The sequence below is a fragment of the Juglans microcarpa x Juglans regia genome, chromosome 4D (genome assembly GCF_004785595.1).
Source record: "Juglans microcarpa x Juglans regia isolate MS1-56 chromosome 4D, Jm3101_v1.0, whole genome shotgun sequence".
NCBI lineage: Eukaryota > Viridiplantae > Streptophyta > Magnoliopsida > Fagales > Juglandaceae > Juglans > Juglans microcarpa x Juglans regia.
In genome coordinates, this window is record NC_054600.1 from 5413339 (window position 1) to 5429481 (window position 16143).

The following is a 16143-nucleotide window of genomic DNA, read 5'->3' on the forward strand; positions in this document are numbered from 1 at the left end:
ATAAAAAAAAAAAAAAAAATCAATTTTTTCAAATTTCAAAATAAAAATTATATTAAAAAATTATATTCTACCAATATTTTAATTTTATAGTATTTTTTATTCAAATTTTTCTCTCTCATTTTTCAAAATCAAATAAATACTTAACTCAAACTATTTCACTATTATTCGCAAAATTCTCATCTCATCATCTCATTCCCCAAGCATCCCGGCCCAAGTATCTTGAAATTTAAAATTCTAGCAAATTAACAAATTAAATGTTCTGTTCTTAATTGGAATAAAAAGAACTTAATTATACAATATGGAACAGAAATGGTAGTTCATGAACAGAAATGGTAGTTCATGAACAGAAATGGTAGTTCATGAAGAGCTTAATTATCCGAGAAAAAAATAAATCCAGGTGAGGCCCTCGATCGATCGAGACAAAGGTGATTCCCACATTACTTGATGTTTTGGTGAAACATAACCTTGTTCTTTGTCTGTTAATTCAAAAGACGGTATAAAGTCAAAAAGTAACATGCAAATCATGTTGGAATATTCGGCCACCTTTGTGACATGTGATATTGCTTGTGGTGGGGTACGTTTTCACTGTTAGGTTTTCATGAATAATTCATAATGGTGTTTGGTTAGTCGTGTCTATAGTGGGACGTTCAAACCTGAATGTTGCAGTTCACCAATTTATCTATTTTAAAAAAATTTCTAAGGTAGACTCAACTTATTCAATTGAGTCGACTGAGGGTAATTAATTAAGACTGAATTGGCGCCCGAAGTAGAATTTCTTATACTTTTTTTATCATTCTAGAAAAGATAAATACCACACATGAATTCTACTGTATTTAATATTGTCCATGATGAGTGCGCATCATCTATTGCAGTGGAGTCTATATATATCAGCTTGTGTCTATCTCTTATCTCTAAATTGTATAAAACTCCAATATTCCACAATTGTCACCCGACGTCATTGATTCCTGTATTAATTGTGAATGCATCAAATCGTATTGCATTTTGGCCTACTAGTAACGTGCGTTTATCAAATTTAGCCTAAAAAGCCGAGTAGTACTAAGTGCGTTATGATGGCATGAGTCTGCTAGCTTGATGAGTTTTTAAAACACGATTTTTGTTGGTCTGTTTTGGGGGACGCCTTAGAAACATCATTTCATGTGCTCTTGAAACGAAAATCGCCCACCAATTTTCTTGGACCAGCTGGTTTGATGACCATGTTCCAAGTTCTAACCTACTACGTACGCACCATGTCTGCGTCTGGAAATTTGTCAAATTCTGGTTTAACGGCCTAACCCCTGCAAAGTAAACATTTTTCAGATAAGATTTCAATACCGAACGCTTCCCTCTAAAGAATTCCATTTTAATTAGTGTCAAAATTTGTTACATCATTGAGTCAGCAGTCTCCCTACGTACGAGTCTGTGAACACGTTATATATAGTTAGGCCAAGACTAATGTCTCTTTGTAGTAGTTCCAAACGCAGCTACACGTTGGAATGCATACGCGTATCATGTATAATGTTGTTTCAAACACTGGATCGGACTAGTCCTCGTGAGAAACGTTGAAAATTTGGGTTAGCAATTGATCCTTTAGTTGAATATGCATTATATATAAATTAAATTATTAGTAAAAAGAAAAAAGTCAATAAGAGGGTCCGTGACGAAACATATATTAAATTAATAAAAATTTAAAAAGTTAAAAATTAAAAGAAGCTACGTACAGACATTCATTTTGTGCAAGTATTTAAACACCATTTACCTTCGCATTATACACATGATCTCACATCTGCACGGTTTTCGAAACTCTAGCTCAAGATTCCAGATCAGACAGCAAGGATTATCAATTAGATAAAGAATTGTACGTTTTAGTACTACTTGGCATTTGTTGCAGGAAAATCTTCGTTGCGTGCAGCTTGCATAGGTATTATATATTGGATTTCTCTTTTCTTTTCTTCGTTTGGAGGAAGAGATTTTCTATTATATATATATGCTATTTCTGAACTTCCAAACAACATGATTAATGCTCGAATTCATTAACAACATACACATCAGGAGGTCTTTATAGTGTTTCTTGTTTTAATGAAATTTATATTCTCAGGTCCATATAATGGAGAATGCAAAGTACTTGAGAAGGCAATGGGGTTCGCTTGTTGGGTTCTTAGGAGTGATATTGCTGGTTTACTTCTTGCTCACCACCGATTGTACTGAGAAGACCCCCCTGAGGTTCTTCCTCAAATATTATCTTTATATCAGTAAATTACTATTAATGTTCGCAAGAAGGTTTTATAAAGATAAAACTTACAAATTGATTGAAGTACAAGATGTTATATATATATATATATTATTTACATTTTTATAAAAGGCTTTTATAGATACAAACACTTTTATATATATATATTTGCTATCAACGGCAATATAGTATGTAGTAGGCGCGTACTCCATAATTTGGATTTTCTTTCATCAATAATATTAATTTAAATAATTAATTTATGAAACTACTTAAAACGCATATTTACATTAATCAGTAGAGAAACTTTAAGGTAAAAATAGCATTACTCCAAATGAAATAGTACGTTGATACTTCTATAAATCCACCCCGTCTTCTGGTGAAATAATGGAACTTACGTAGTACGTCGAATTTTTATATTTAACTTTAAATTTTACTTACGAACTGTTTTTGAGGCATGTATGTTGCCATTAAAACCTCTTTTTAATTTCAAAGATGCTTGGAAGAGGATATTTCCACATGCATATATATAACTTTGTCATCCTCTCTTTCAGTCAGATTCACACCGCGTACAATGATCTCGTCATGCAGTACGTACTCATGAGGAGAATATGTACACAAGACTGACATGTATGAAATGATAGGAAACGAGTTCGAAAATAGCAACATTCATTATATTTTTCTTTCATTTTGCAAGTAATTGAATTATATATGTGGTAGATTCCATTAATTAATGGAGAAACAGCAAATTTAGCAGTATTCACATGGTCAGTTTTTCATGCAACGAAAGTCACCCTTTGAAATATTTAGTAAACCAACTCTAGAAATACGTTTGCGTGCGCCCTATTTTTCTATTGTCCCTACAAGCTAGAAGTACTTGACTTTCCTTGAGGTTTCCTTCCCGTTCTGCCACGCACCCAGCCCGCAATTCATGGCAACTGATTGGCGAAAAGTATGAGAAGAAAAGTACCACAGTTTCTTCATCAAATAATGAACCTGTTCTCACTTTGTTTCCACCTCCTTTTCTCCGTGATTCTCTCTCTCTCTCTCTGACAGTAATGCATGATAATTGAGTTATTTCAACCTTAATTACTTTTAAGTTTTACAAAAAGTACAAAAGATGTTTTTTGGATATACATTAAACAAAAACTACTTATTTACAACCAGTTAATTCCAGCGAAATGATTATTTATAATTAAAATTAGTTGCGAATAGTCATTTAGTTACAATAAATTAATCATAAAAGCTTATTTTTCTTGTAGTGATAATTTGTTTTATATGTATATATAAAGCAGGAGGGTTCTAGCGAACGTCAACGGCCAAGAAACTCATGAACTGAAGCTGGACACCCACGATCGTCTACAGGTAAATCCACCTACTCTCTAGCTTTTTTTTTTTTTTTTTGTTACATAATATTTTCTCATCAGAAAAAGCTAAAACATTACTTAATCACCAAATTTGTGTAGTTAATTATCACAAGTACTACTAATGAGCTCTCGAATCTTCGCTCAAAATCTGGACATAAAAATTTATTGCAAATTAGTATATTGTTTGCACGTAGAATTCGCAAGTCTTGAATGAGTGTCGCTAATTACAATATTCTGGTAGATGAGCACATAATTAGCTATTATAATAGTTGTTTATATTTGTTGAAGGCTTAGACTCACTTTTGAGTCACAAACGACCATTGAGTTTTCAAATATTTGAACTAGAAATACAAAAGGTTTGAATTAATATAAGAAATTATTAATAAATTTTATAAATATAGTGAGAGTTTAGGATGTAAATTGAGGTTTTAGTAATGTAGAATGGAAGCTCATTTGTTTTCATAACTCTTCTCAATTCATGTCATCTCATTTCATCTGATCATTACAATTTTTTTCAAATTTTCATATAAAATAAAATAAACAATTCAACTTTTTCAAATCTCAAAACAAAAATAATATTAAAAAATATATTCAAACAATATTTTATTTAAGTTTTAACTTTAATTTTAACTAATCTCATCTCATTTCATCTCATCTGCGAAAACAAACCAAATACTTCATGGGGTGAAAAGTATAATTTATTTCCCGAAAAACAAGCTATTGATCATATAACCTACCGTGAACTCTTTCAAGCGTGTGAACGCAGAACAAATGGTTCACATGCATGATGGCTATATGGACGAAATATAACCAAACCATGCATTCATATAATTCGATCCGACGACCTTTTCTCTTTTTTATTTTTCTTAATCTCAAAATGCTGTAAATATATATATATAGACATGCACGTACCCTTAGTGATCATGATGAGGTAAATCATTTCAGGTGGTGGTGGACAATGGACTGGTGCAAGTCACTTTGTCAAGACCGGCAGGTGATGTTGTGGGAATCAAGTACAACGGTGTCGATAATTTACTTGAGGCTCGTAATGAAAGAGATAATCGAGGGTACGTGAATTCACTTTGTCAAGACCGGCAGTTTAATTCACTTGCCTTATTAAACTTTTTTTTTTAAAAAAAAAAGAAAAGAAAAGAAAAAGACTTGCCTTATATTAAACTGACCATGACTTTGGGGAGCCGTTTGTCTAAATACTTACACCCTATAGTTTCTAGGTTTTACCACGTTATGTTATTCTATACGAGAAATAATAGTTGAAGTTGTAAGCGTGCAAGATGAAAAAAAAATTAATTTTTTAATAGTAGACCATACTATTTTACAAATCTACTGCACGACGCTTGCGTATTCCTCGACTATATGTAACATTAGTGATCATATTATTACATACAATATTGTTCGACAAAAAACATGATACATGATGTCTTAATTGTCTAATGTCTCCAGGTATTGGGATGTAGTTTGGAATGAGCCAGATGGTCACGATGGTCTTGTTGGGAGGTACGTAGTACGTTCGTTAATAAATTCTCTCTGCAAATCTAGCTAGAGGTTTATGAAAGAAATGCATGCAGGCCGCATATATGCACCTGATCTCCAAAACTAAAAGATTTGTAATAATTTGCAGAATAGCAGGAACACATTTTACGATTATAAAAGAGAACAAAGACCAAATAGAGCTTTCCTTTACTCAGACATGGAACCTTTCTCTCCGTGGAAAACAAATCGTTCCCTTAAATGTAGAAAGAAGGTACGTACGTGGTAATAATTATTTATGTATTTATTTATAATATTAGTGCAGGCTAGCTGGGTACTCATACATAAGTTTCAATTTGTAGGTACATCTTTCAACGTGGCATCTCGGGATATTATTCGTATGCAGTATTTGAGCGCCTTAAAGGTTGGCCGGAGGTGTCTTTTGGTCAAATAAGAGCCGTTTACAAGCTTCGAGTGGACAAGTAAATGAAAACAAATGTTCATTTTCATGTTTTATTCCAAGAGAAAATTACATGGCGCTATCGGACGCTATATGGTATTAATATATGGTATTTGAAATAAATGGTCAGATTTCGCTACATGGCGCTATCGGATGACAAGCAGAGGATCATGCCAACGCAGGAAGATCGGGAAAAAGGACAGGCCCTCGCCTACCCTGAGGCTGTTCTTTTGACTAATACATCAAATCCAGAACTTATGGGAGAGGTACCCTAAAATCTCATTTCTTCTTCGTATTTATATTTCAAAGGTGTTATTTTTTTTGTCTTTTTGTTTGACTATATGCATCATGTGTCAAATAAGTCAGTCAATTAAATGATCATCGTCCGGTCCATTAATCATTCAAGTCCTGGTATTTTCTTGGTTTCTCGAATTTTCTTTTTAACAATAAAAAATAAGACAGAAAATTAACAATAAATAAAAAAATAAAACTGAAGAATGGCTAAATTATCTCTCTGATGGGTATCATGGCTTCGGGTTACGCAGGTGGATGACAAGTATCAGTACTCGTTGGAGGGTAAAGATAATAAGGTTCATGGGTGGATATCCGCTGACCCACCCGTTGGGTTCTGGATCATTACACCCAGTAATGAGTTCCGTTCGGCGGGCCCCATCAAGCAAGAGCTCACCTCCCATGTGGGCCCTACTGTTCTCTCCGTAAGTCTAGATTATCTATTATTCCCATGATCTGCATCCTTAAAACTCTAAAATCCTGATTAACTTATAAATTAATTAGCCGCTTAAGCTGAGCTATAAGAAAATAATTAAAAAAGAACTTCTCTGCAACATCATATAAAAATTGCAGAATAAAAATAGTACAATATTTTCAGAATTTCAAAGAACTGCCCCCCATTTCAAAGATATCATTCAGCAAATTTCAAAGGTTTTAATATATTCAATTATAGAATGGTAATATACGACCATGACTGTGACTTGAGTGCCTATGTCCAGATGTTCATGAGTACCCATTATGCGGGAGAGGAACTAAACATGAAATTTGAAGATGGAGAGCCATGGAAAAAAGTTTTTGGTCCTATATTTGTATATCTCAACTCTGTTTCCACAAAGAAGGATCTCCAAAAACTTTGGGCAGACGCTAAAGATCAGGTATATACAATATAATTAAGCTAATTAATTAATTAAAGTACTGTTCTCTTCCTACAAAGTAGTAGTACTTGAGGTAATTAGTACTATATATTTAAAGCATACTTAATTTTATGATCAGATGTTGCGTGAAGTCGAGAGCTGGCCATACAACTTCATTCAATCAGAAGATTTCCCCACTGCCAGTCAACGTGGAACTGTCGTCGGTCAACTGGTAGTCCGTGACCGGTATGTACATAGTTTGGTTACAAGAATATATGATTTTCTCCAGTACATGATATGCATGTTAATATCGAATGACATGACTCAATGCAAAAGCAACTTATTTTCACTTAATTTTCATGGTATATTATTAGCTACATGAATGAGAGATCACTAGAGTGGGCGGAATCTGCTTATGTGGGTTTGGCTGCTCCTGGAGAGGCGGGATCATGGCAAAGAGAAACCAAGGTAAATTTCTCGTATGCATGATTTTTCCCTTGAAGTTAATGAATTAGGGTGTTTCGATCACACTATTAAGCTATAAGATTTTGTGTATTTTTAGGGTTATCAGTTCTGGACGCAGGCTGATAAGGAGGGACGTTTCCAAATAAAAAACGTTCGACCAGGGGACTATAATTTGTATGCGTGGGTCCCTGGTGTTGTTGGGGATTACAAAAATAACACCCAGATTACTATTAAAGCAGGTAACATATGATCTACAGAAGCATATATCAATATTGCTAGTTGATAGGAGACCAATTACAACATGAAAAACATGCAGTGCATGGATCACTCTCAGCTTATCGATATTGCTAACTGGAATGACATCCAAAAATGCAGGTTCAGAAGTCAAATTGGGTCTAATTGTGTACAGGCCACCGAGAAATGGTCCAACTCTGTGGGAAATTGGCATTCCTGACCGCACTGCCGCTGAGTTCTATATACCGGACCCAAAGCCAACGCTAACAAACAGATTATATAATAACTCAGAAAAGTTAGTCCTATGACCAGTAGTCACACATATATATAGATCAAAGCAGCTTCAATCTAAGTAAAATATTATTACTGACTTTTCAATAAATTAACTGGCTGTAGGTTCAGGCAATATGGCTTATGGGATAGGTATGGAGATCTATATCAGGATCAAGATCTTATCTACACTATCAATGTTAGCGATTATCGAAAAGACTGGTTCTATGCTCAAGTTACTAGGTATTTATAATGAGTAATGTTAAATATAGTTATAAGTTGTATAAGTATCGTGCACTCCTTTTGAAAAAACGTGAGATCCATCATTAAAAGATTAGTTTTTTCATATAAATCTCATATTTATTCATTTTTTTTAAAAGGAGTATGCACGCTTGCATGCAATTTGTTCAGTTTTTTTTTTTTTACATTTCTCCATTATTTTACGTTGCTATAATGAATGCATGGTTGAATTAATACACATTACATTGCAGGAGTACGAATAATCGAGCAAATGAAGGAACAACATGGCAGATCAAATTTGAAATAGAAAACGTGAATAAGAACGGAATTTACACACTCCAACTGGCCTTGGCGTCTGCCAATTTTGCTGAATTGCAGGTATGGCAAACCACCAATTTTTCATTTCATCTAGACTTCCTTCTCTTCCTTCTCTCATTCTAGAGGTGCCAAAACAATATTAATTAAGAATGTTTATTTTCTATAGAAAATATAATTACTTATGAAGCACAATCATTTGGTACCCACCATATTGTTCTCTGTTGATATTTTTCTTATGGAATTCTCGTGATTGCAATTTAAGGTTCGGTTCAATGACCCAAATGCACAACCAGTTCACTTTTCAACGGGACTTATAGGAAGGGACAATGCCATCGCCAGGCACGGAATTCATGGGTTATATCGGTTTTATAGCATAAAAGCATCAGGAAATCTATTCCAAGAAGGAAACAATACGATCTATCTTACACAATCCAGGGGCGGAACTGTTTTTCAGGGAGTCATGTATGACTATCTTCGTCTCGAAGGGCCTCCTCAATGGTGATCATGCATGCACAATATCATTTTAGGTTTTACTTCCTCAATTGGAAATAAGAAATAACATACACATACATATATAGCAATATAGCATCATTTATTGTTGTAGATAGAAGAAGGAAATTATTTGCTACATTGCAAGGCCAAGCATCAGCCTTGCTTTGTGAGTCCAAAAGTACAATAAAATTTGTGCTTATTGTATTATCCCCACCTATCAATTTTAGAGATCATGTCTTCTTCTATAATTTATATATTTCCAACACTTCATTTATTTTTCAAATTTGTAACGAAATCATATATATAATGAATCTAATTGTAGTATAATTAAATCCCTACTCAGAAAGTTAAATTATATTTATAATTAGGTTGTTTTGGATAATTGATTTGGTGATTTGCTCATGACTTTATGTAAACTCTATTGTCCCCGAGTAGGGTTGTTATCTGCCCCTAGTCGGTGGATTTTTCTATTTTCTACGTCTTCGTCCCAAATCATACAAATGAACCTGAAATTCCAGCTATATATAGCAGAAAAATAAAGTGTACATCATATAGTTAATTTGTAAAACACCTAATTTCTGTCGTTATATTAAACGAAAAACTTCTAAAATGAAAGGGGTGTACTGAATCTTCTACAATATTTACGAAGGCTTGACGTTGTAGTACGGTATTGCACTACTTTTAACTTGACTAGAAAGCAACCGAGAAGATCCCCAATTCGTATTTATAAGCAAAAATAAATAAGATTTTGTTAATCTTACAAATAATGGCCTGTAAGATTACTATAACAAAGAACATTCTTTGGAAAGCGTCAATTTTGTCTAAAAGGAGTTTTTGTTCCCATGATAATTCGACGGACAACTTTAGAGTCGAAACAATAATTTTTTTGGGGACGAAACAATTTATTTCCTAAATATTTTTTGAAGGGAAAATCTTCCATTCGAACCAAATGAAACCATCTGAACAAGAAAATGCAAAGCAGTTTGCTCAAATGTACCCTCGTTGGAATTGTGTATGTTATGTGTTATGTTCAAATGATTTAGTTTATGTACGAATACATATTTTGTCGTTTGAATGATCTTACCATATCCTTCAAGTAAAAGAATTGATGTTGAGAATTCTTCTATATATTGCACCCTTTCAAACATTATGCTAGCTGGTCCGAAGTTCATATGGGTATTATCTCCATTCAAACAATAAATCATTTCGTTCAAATAGAAATATAGAACATTTGTTTGAACACGTAATATTGATGCATTCGAATGGAAAGGACAAGATCTTTGCAAAGTACTAATAGAGAAGATGAAGAATGGATGAGATTAGAAATTGAAAGGGCAAATGAGGGCTTCATTCCTAGATAGAGGAAAAGGTAGGCTAGAGTTTGATGGTTTAGAAGGAATGAAGAGGAAAGAAGGGAAAACTTTTCTCTCTAATTATTTTTTTAAAAGAATAGAGCTTATTTTGTTTAGGGGTGGATAGCGGGCCTCGCAACTCATTATCCTACCCCCATCCACCCCACCCTAGCACCGCATGGTTTGGGTTTGGGGGGGTGGGGGACGCAACCCTATGTATTAAATATAATTTTTACCTAATACTTTGTGCAATTTATAGTGTGGCCTTTAGTGAGGCACTTGTATTGCCCCTATGACAAGGCAATACAAGAGTCTAACATTGCTTAAGCGAAACACTTATTGTGACGCCCCGACTTCCACGTATAAAAGACACGGGAATTGTGACGTCGGGATGATGACAACACGGGTCACGCATCCCAACGATGGTGCCAAGTGTGTGCAACATGCAAAAGTGCACAATAAAAATCACAACAGATAATATAAATAAGCCAACTAAGTACCAGAAATTTAAATACAAATATTCAAAACAAATTACTTTTAAAAAAACTTATACAGTCATCCCAAAAATATAACAAAAGGCAAATACGTAACAAGTAGGAAAATAAATCTCGATACACGAGAGCAATCCCAGATCGCTCCTCCAACAAAGCCCAAGCCTAAGGCTAGTCATCCTCATCTGCATCAAAATCTGTGATACCATAAAATGGTACCACAGGTAAGTAATAATCAAAACAACTCTCGGGATAAAAATGCATTAATGCAATCAACAAGCATATTCCAAAACTTCATTTTCTTCGAAAATGATTTATTTCCAACAAACGCCAAAAATCCCATTTTAGCCAAAAATATAATCCGACATTTTGCCGAAAAATGATATACATAAAATCCAACCATTTATCGGACACTGTAGGCGGGAATTACAGGCGGGACTATACCACCATCCCTGCTTACCACCATCCTTACCGCGTGCACCGTAGGTGGGAATCACAGGCACCTGTGGCGCCCCCAATCTCCCTTATATAAATACACAGAGATTGAGACACCAGGATGGTGACAACACGGTCACACATCCCAACGAAGTGCCAGTGTGTATACATGCAACAGTGTACAAATAAAATAACGCAGCGGATAGTCAACTAAGTACCAGAATTTATTTACAATCAAACATCAGTAAAGATTTAAATAACAGTTATACAGTCATCCATAAAATAATTTACAATAGTTCCAGATATACAAACGAGTGATCCCAGATCATTCCTCAGGCGGAGCCGTCTCCTCAGGCTCGCCCTCCTCCTCCTCATCTGCATCAAAATCTGCGTTACAACAAAATGGTATCGCAGGTAAGTATAACCCAAAACAACAACGTAATATAAAATGACATAGCAACAAACTCATAATATAAAATAAATAACTTAACTTACATCACTTAAAAAAAAAAATTTTATTATTTTAAAATAATAATAAAAAAAGTTTTCTGGTACTATCCTAAAGGACATGTGGTTTTACCCAGAGCCGAACTGCTCTGATACCACCTGTGGCGCCCCCAATCCCCCTTATATAAATACACAGGGATCGAGATGCCAGGATGGTGACAAGACGGTCACGCATCCCAACGAAATGTGCTCGAGTGTGTGCAACATGCAAATGTGCACAATAAAGGTCGCAGCGGATAATATAAATAAGTCAACTAAGTACCAGAAATTTAAATACAAATATTTAACACAATTTATCTTTAAAAATTATACAGTCATCCCAAATATAATACAAAAGGTAAATACATAAATTGATAAAAACATAACTCACTAAACAGGAGCAATCCCAGATCACTCCTCCAACGGAGCCAAGCTAAGGCTCGTCATCATCATCTGCATCAAAATCTGCAATACCATAAAATGGTACCACAGGTAAGTATAAACCAAACAACTCTCGAGATAAAAATACATTAATGCAACCAACAATATAACAAAATACATTTAGCCATAAAATACCATTTTTTCCCAGAAAAATGATTATTTCCAACACACGCCAAAAATTCCATTTTGGCCCAAAATATCCGTAAAACATTTTCCCATAAAATGATTCACACAAACAACCCATTTATCGGACACTGTAGGCGGAAATCGCAGGCGGGACTCTACCACCGTCCCTGCTTACCACCATCCCTACCGCGTGCCGTAGGCGGGAATCACAGGCGGGACACAACCACCATCCCTATCGCGTGCACCGTAGGCGGGAATCGCAGGCGGGACTCTACCACCATCCCTGCTTACCACCATCCCTACAGTTCCTTTACACATAATGAATACTTAACAGAGCACTGTAGGCGGGAATCACAGGCGGGACTCTACCACCATCCCTGCTTACCACCATCCCTACCGCGTGCACCGTAGGCGGGAATCACAGGCGGGACACAACCACCATCCCTGCTTACCACCATCCCTATCGCGTGCACCATAGACGGGAATCGCAGGCGGGACTCTACCACCATCCCTACAATCTCTTTTCCTTTTGCTCACATGAAAATCCAATTTTCAATAAACACATGAACTTGTATGCAATCATGCGAAAACCCAGTTTTCTTTACAAACATGATCATGCATGCAGTATGCGATGTACATGAACAAGCCATAACCAACAACCAACAACCACAATTCACAATGCAAACAAACACACAACTCCGTCCACAATCCATCCGACCCCCGAAACTCCTCGGACTCAGTCCGGCAAAACAAACCAATTCACAGATTATATGTGTTAGTGCAAAAATATATTTAAATCACGAAAGTTCTTTAAGGAAAATACTTACAGTGCAATATAACAATTTCCGAAGGATCACGAAGTTGAAAAAGGCGACGTTTGAGCAACACCACAGTGTGAAATACACTGTGGCCGTGGGTCACAAATACCAACTTTCAAACGGAGACAAACGAAGACCCAAGATTGATAGGGTAGGGCCTAGGGAGGTCGGTGAAGCCAATGGTGGTGGTAGTTTGCCGTGGGTGGCGGCGAAATGGGCGGTAGAAGACCAAAAAGTCCAAAACGGAAATAGAGTTGGATGTACTTCACCGGTGACAGATCGGAGGTGGGGTTGGGTCCAATGGGTTGCCAAGAGGTCGAGGATGATGTGGTAAGAAGATGGTGGCCAATGGTGGTGCGACGGCGGCGCAGCGGCGGAAAAAGTGTCGCAGCTTCAATGGGCTCGTGGTGGCTAACGGCGGCGCGAATGGAGCTGGAAACGGAGGTGTGGCGTCGCCGGTGGCTGGGGGAGCTGGGGAGCCGGGTGGTGTCGACCACCGCCGGCGCACGGCGGCGGGCTGGGGGAGAGGAAGAACGGAAGGAGAGAGAGGGAGGGAGAGGGAGTTGCGCGCGCGGGGAGAAGAAATAAGGAGGAAAGAAAAGAAAAAAGAACAAAAAGAAAAGAAAGAAAAGAAAAGGAGAGGAAAGAAAAATAGAGGGAAAAGAAATGAGGTCCAATCCTTATAACTTGGGTCACAAAAATGATCCAACGGAAACGATTTTAAAACCACAAGTTAAATAAAATAATTTAAACGGAATGGTAAAGTCAAATTGAAATAATTAAATCTCACAGTAATTAAATAAATATTAAAAGCAATTTAAATGCATAACAATAAATAAATATTAAGAAAGCACATAAAAATAATTTTCACCAAATTAAAATCATAGAAATAAACTCATTAAAAAATCCAACCAATTTTAAAATAAGAGAATAAATTTTTAAATAAATAAAAATAATCCTTTAGTAAAAATACACTAAAATGCTGGGTGTTACATCCTCCCCCCTTGAATAAAATTTCGTCCTCGAAATTGGCAAGGTCAACATTAAGACTAAGACAGGAATAAGATTCAACTAAGAGCAGACTAAGAACATACCACCAAAATAGTCCGGCAAGGCCACTCTATAAGCAACAAGCCCAACCTTCTCTACGATCTGAAAATGGCCAACATATCTTGGACTAAGCTTTCCTTTCTTACCAAAGCGCTTAACGCCTTTCATAGGAGAGACTTTAAGATAAACTCAATCACCTACTTCAAAGGATAAGTCTCTTCTTCTTGTATCTGCATAACTCTTCTGGCGATTTTGCGCTTCCGCCATTTTAGTCCTTATAAACTGAACTTGATCCTTCATTCAACCAACTAGATGCTCAAACTCCAAAAGAAAGTATAGCCTCAAAAATTTAAATTCCTAGGTAACCTCAAGTCACAATTAATTCCTGAATATAATCACAATAACTATTCCCAACCATGATTCATTGAGTAACCCACTTCAATTGCACACTTCGATCGACTCACCAAAAACTCCAAGCTAAGGTCTCTTGAATTACTACTATTGTGTTGACTCCTCTTCCACACCAACCAAAACAACTTCTTCCAAACCAAATGAGACTAGGACCTATACTCTCCGAAATCCATAACCACTCACCACTACTATACATCCATCTTACGCACCCTTAGCCAAAACCAAAAATGCTCCAAATGTGCAAGTGATCATCATTACCATCTATTATCCTTAAAATTGATATGGATTAAATCATTAACCTGTCACTGTAACCTCAAGCTAAAAACAATTATTAATCGAACTAGATCAACATCTTCCATCTCCAAAGAAATTCTCCCCTAAAAAAAAAAAATTCTCATATCAGTAACTTAACTCAGATCAATCCTATTTTAATTCAGCCATTCAACTCTGAAATTCTAAAACCTTAACCCAGATATAAATCATTTCCTGAAATCCTCAAGGGACATGTGGTTTTACCCAGAGCCGAACTGTTCTGATACCACCTGTGGCGTCCCCAATCCCCCTTATATAAATACACAGGGATCGAGACGCCAGGATGGTGACAACACGGTCACACATCCCAACGAAGTGCCAGTGTGTATACATGCAACAGTGTACAAATAAAATAACGCAGCGGATAGTCAACTAAGTACCAGAATTTATTTACAATCAAACATCAATAAAGATTTAAATAACAGTTATACAGTAATCCATAAAATATATTACAATAGTTTCAGATAAACAAACGAGTGATCCCAGATCATTCCTCAGGCGGAGCCGTCTCCTCAGGCTCGCCCTCCTTCTCCTCGTCTGCATCAAAATCTGCGTTACCACAAAATGGTATCGCAGGTAAATATAACCCAAAATAACAACGTAATATAAAATGCATTAAATGCAACTAACATGCATGCACATGATGAAATATGCATTTTCCACAAAACATCATTTTCTCCGAAAATGATAATTTTCCAACATACGCCAAAATCTCATTTTGGCCCAAAATATCCGTAAAACATTTTCCCAGAAAATGATTTACCCAAAAACCAACTCGCACTATTTTCCCAGAAAATAGTGCATTAATTCCAAATGCACCATGCATTATTTTCATATGCACCATGGCCTCCCCTATGGACCATCCGCACGTCCTGGCTTCGTAGCGGTGCTCAGTTCCGCGCCCAACGCGTACATGGCCAAGCACCCACACTACGCAACGAGCGATGCCCAGTTCCGCGCCCAGCGCGTACGTGGCCAGACATCCTCTAGTCCCCGCTAGCAGAAGGACTACGGAGTCGGCACGAGACCATCTCGTCCGATCCCATTGTCGCCCGGCGACAATCTAGGGGACGTTACTCAGTATATTCCGCTCCCGAGTAACCAGAGGAGCTCCACCGAGTTAATGCCCCATCTCGGCATGGGGTCGTGATACACACGCACCAAAAATCCATTCTCACATGAAAACCCAGTTTTCATAAACACATGAACATGAATGCAATACACGAAAACCCAGTTTTCTTTTACAAACATGATCATGCATGAAATAATGAAATGCACATGTACCAACACAATATCCAAACCAACAATTACAAATCCAATCAAATGCAACCAAACAACTCCAATCACAAATCCATCCGACCCCCGAACTCCTCGGACTCAGTCCGGCATGCTAAAAAAATACAGTGAAATGGGTTAGTGCAAAAATACATTTAAATTACGAAAGTTCTTTGGAGAAATACTTACAGTGCAATATAATAATTTTTCAAGGATCACGAAGTTGAAAAAGGCGACGTTTGA

At 36.4% G+C, this 16143-nt stretch overlaps 1 protein-coding gene across 1 annotated transcript; it reads left to right on the plus strand.

Annotated features, from left to right (window-relative positions):
- The first annotated feature begins 1774 nt into the window (after positions 1-1774).
- LOC121259034 (rhamnogalacturonate lyase-like) lies at positions 1775-8973 on the plus strand. Its single transcript, XM_041160513.1, has 17 exons — positions 1775-1918; positions 2096-2220; positions 3520-3589; positions 4537-4658; positions 5053-5106; positions 5231-5353; positions 5442-5561; positions 5670-5805; positions 6085-6255; positions 6550-6705; positions 6824-6930; positions 7059-7152; positions 7247-7388; positions 7525-7678; positions 7780-7896; positions 8145-8271; positions 8474-8973. The coding sequence occupies exons 2-17, from the start codon at positions 2105-2107 to the stop codon at positions 8711-8713; spliced, it is 2049 nt and encodes a 682-aa protein (XP_041016447.1). The 5' UTR covers positions 1775-1918; positions 2096-2104; the 3' UTR covers positions 8714-8973.
- The last annotated feature ends 7170 nt before the right edge of the window (positions 8974-16143 follow it).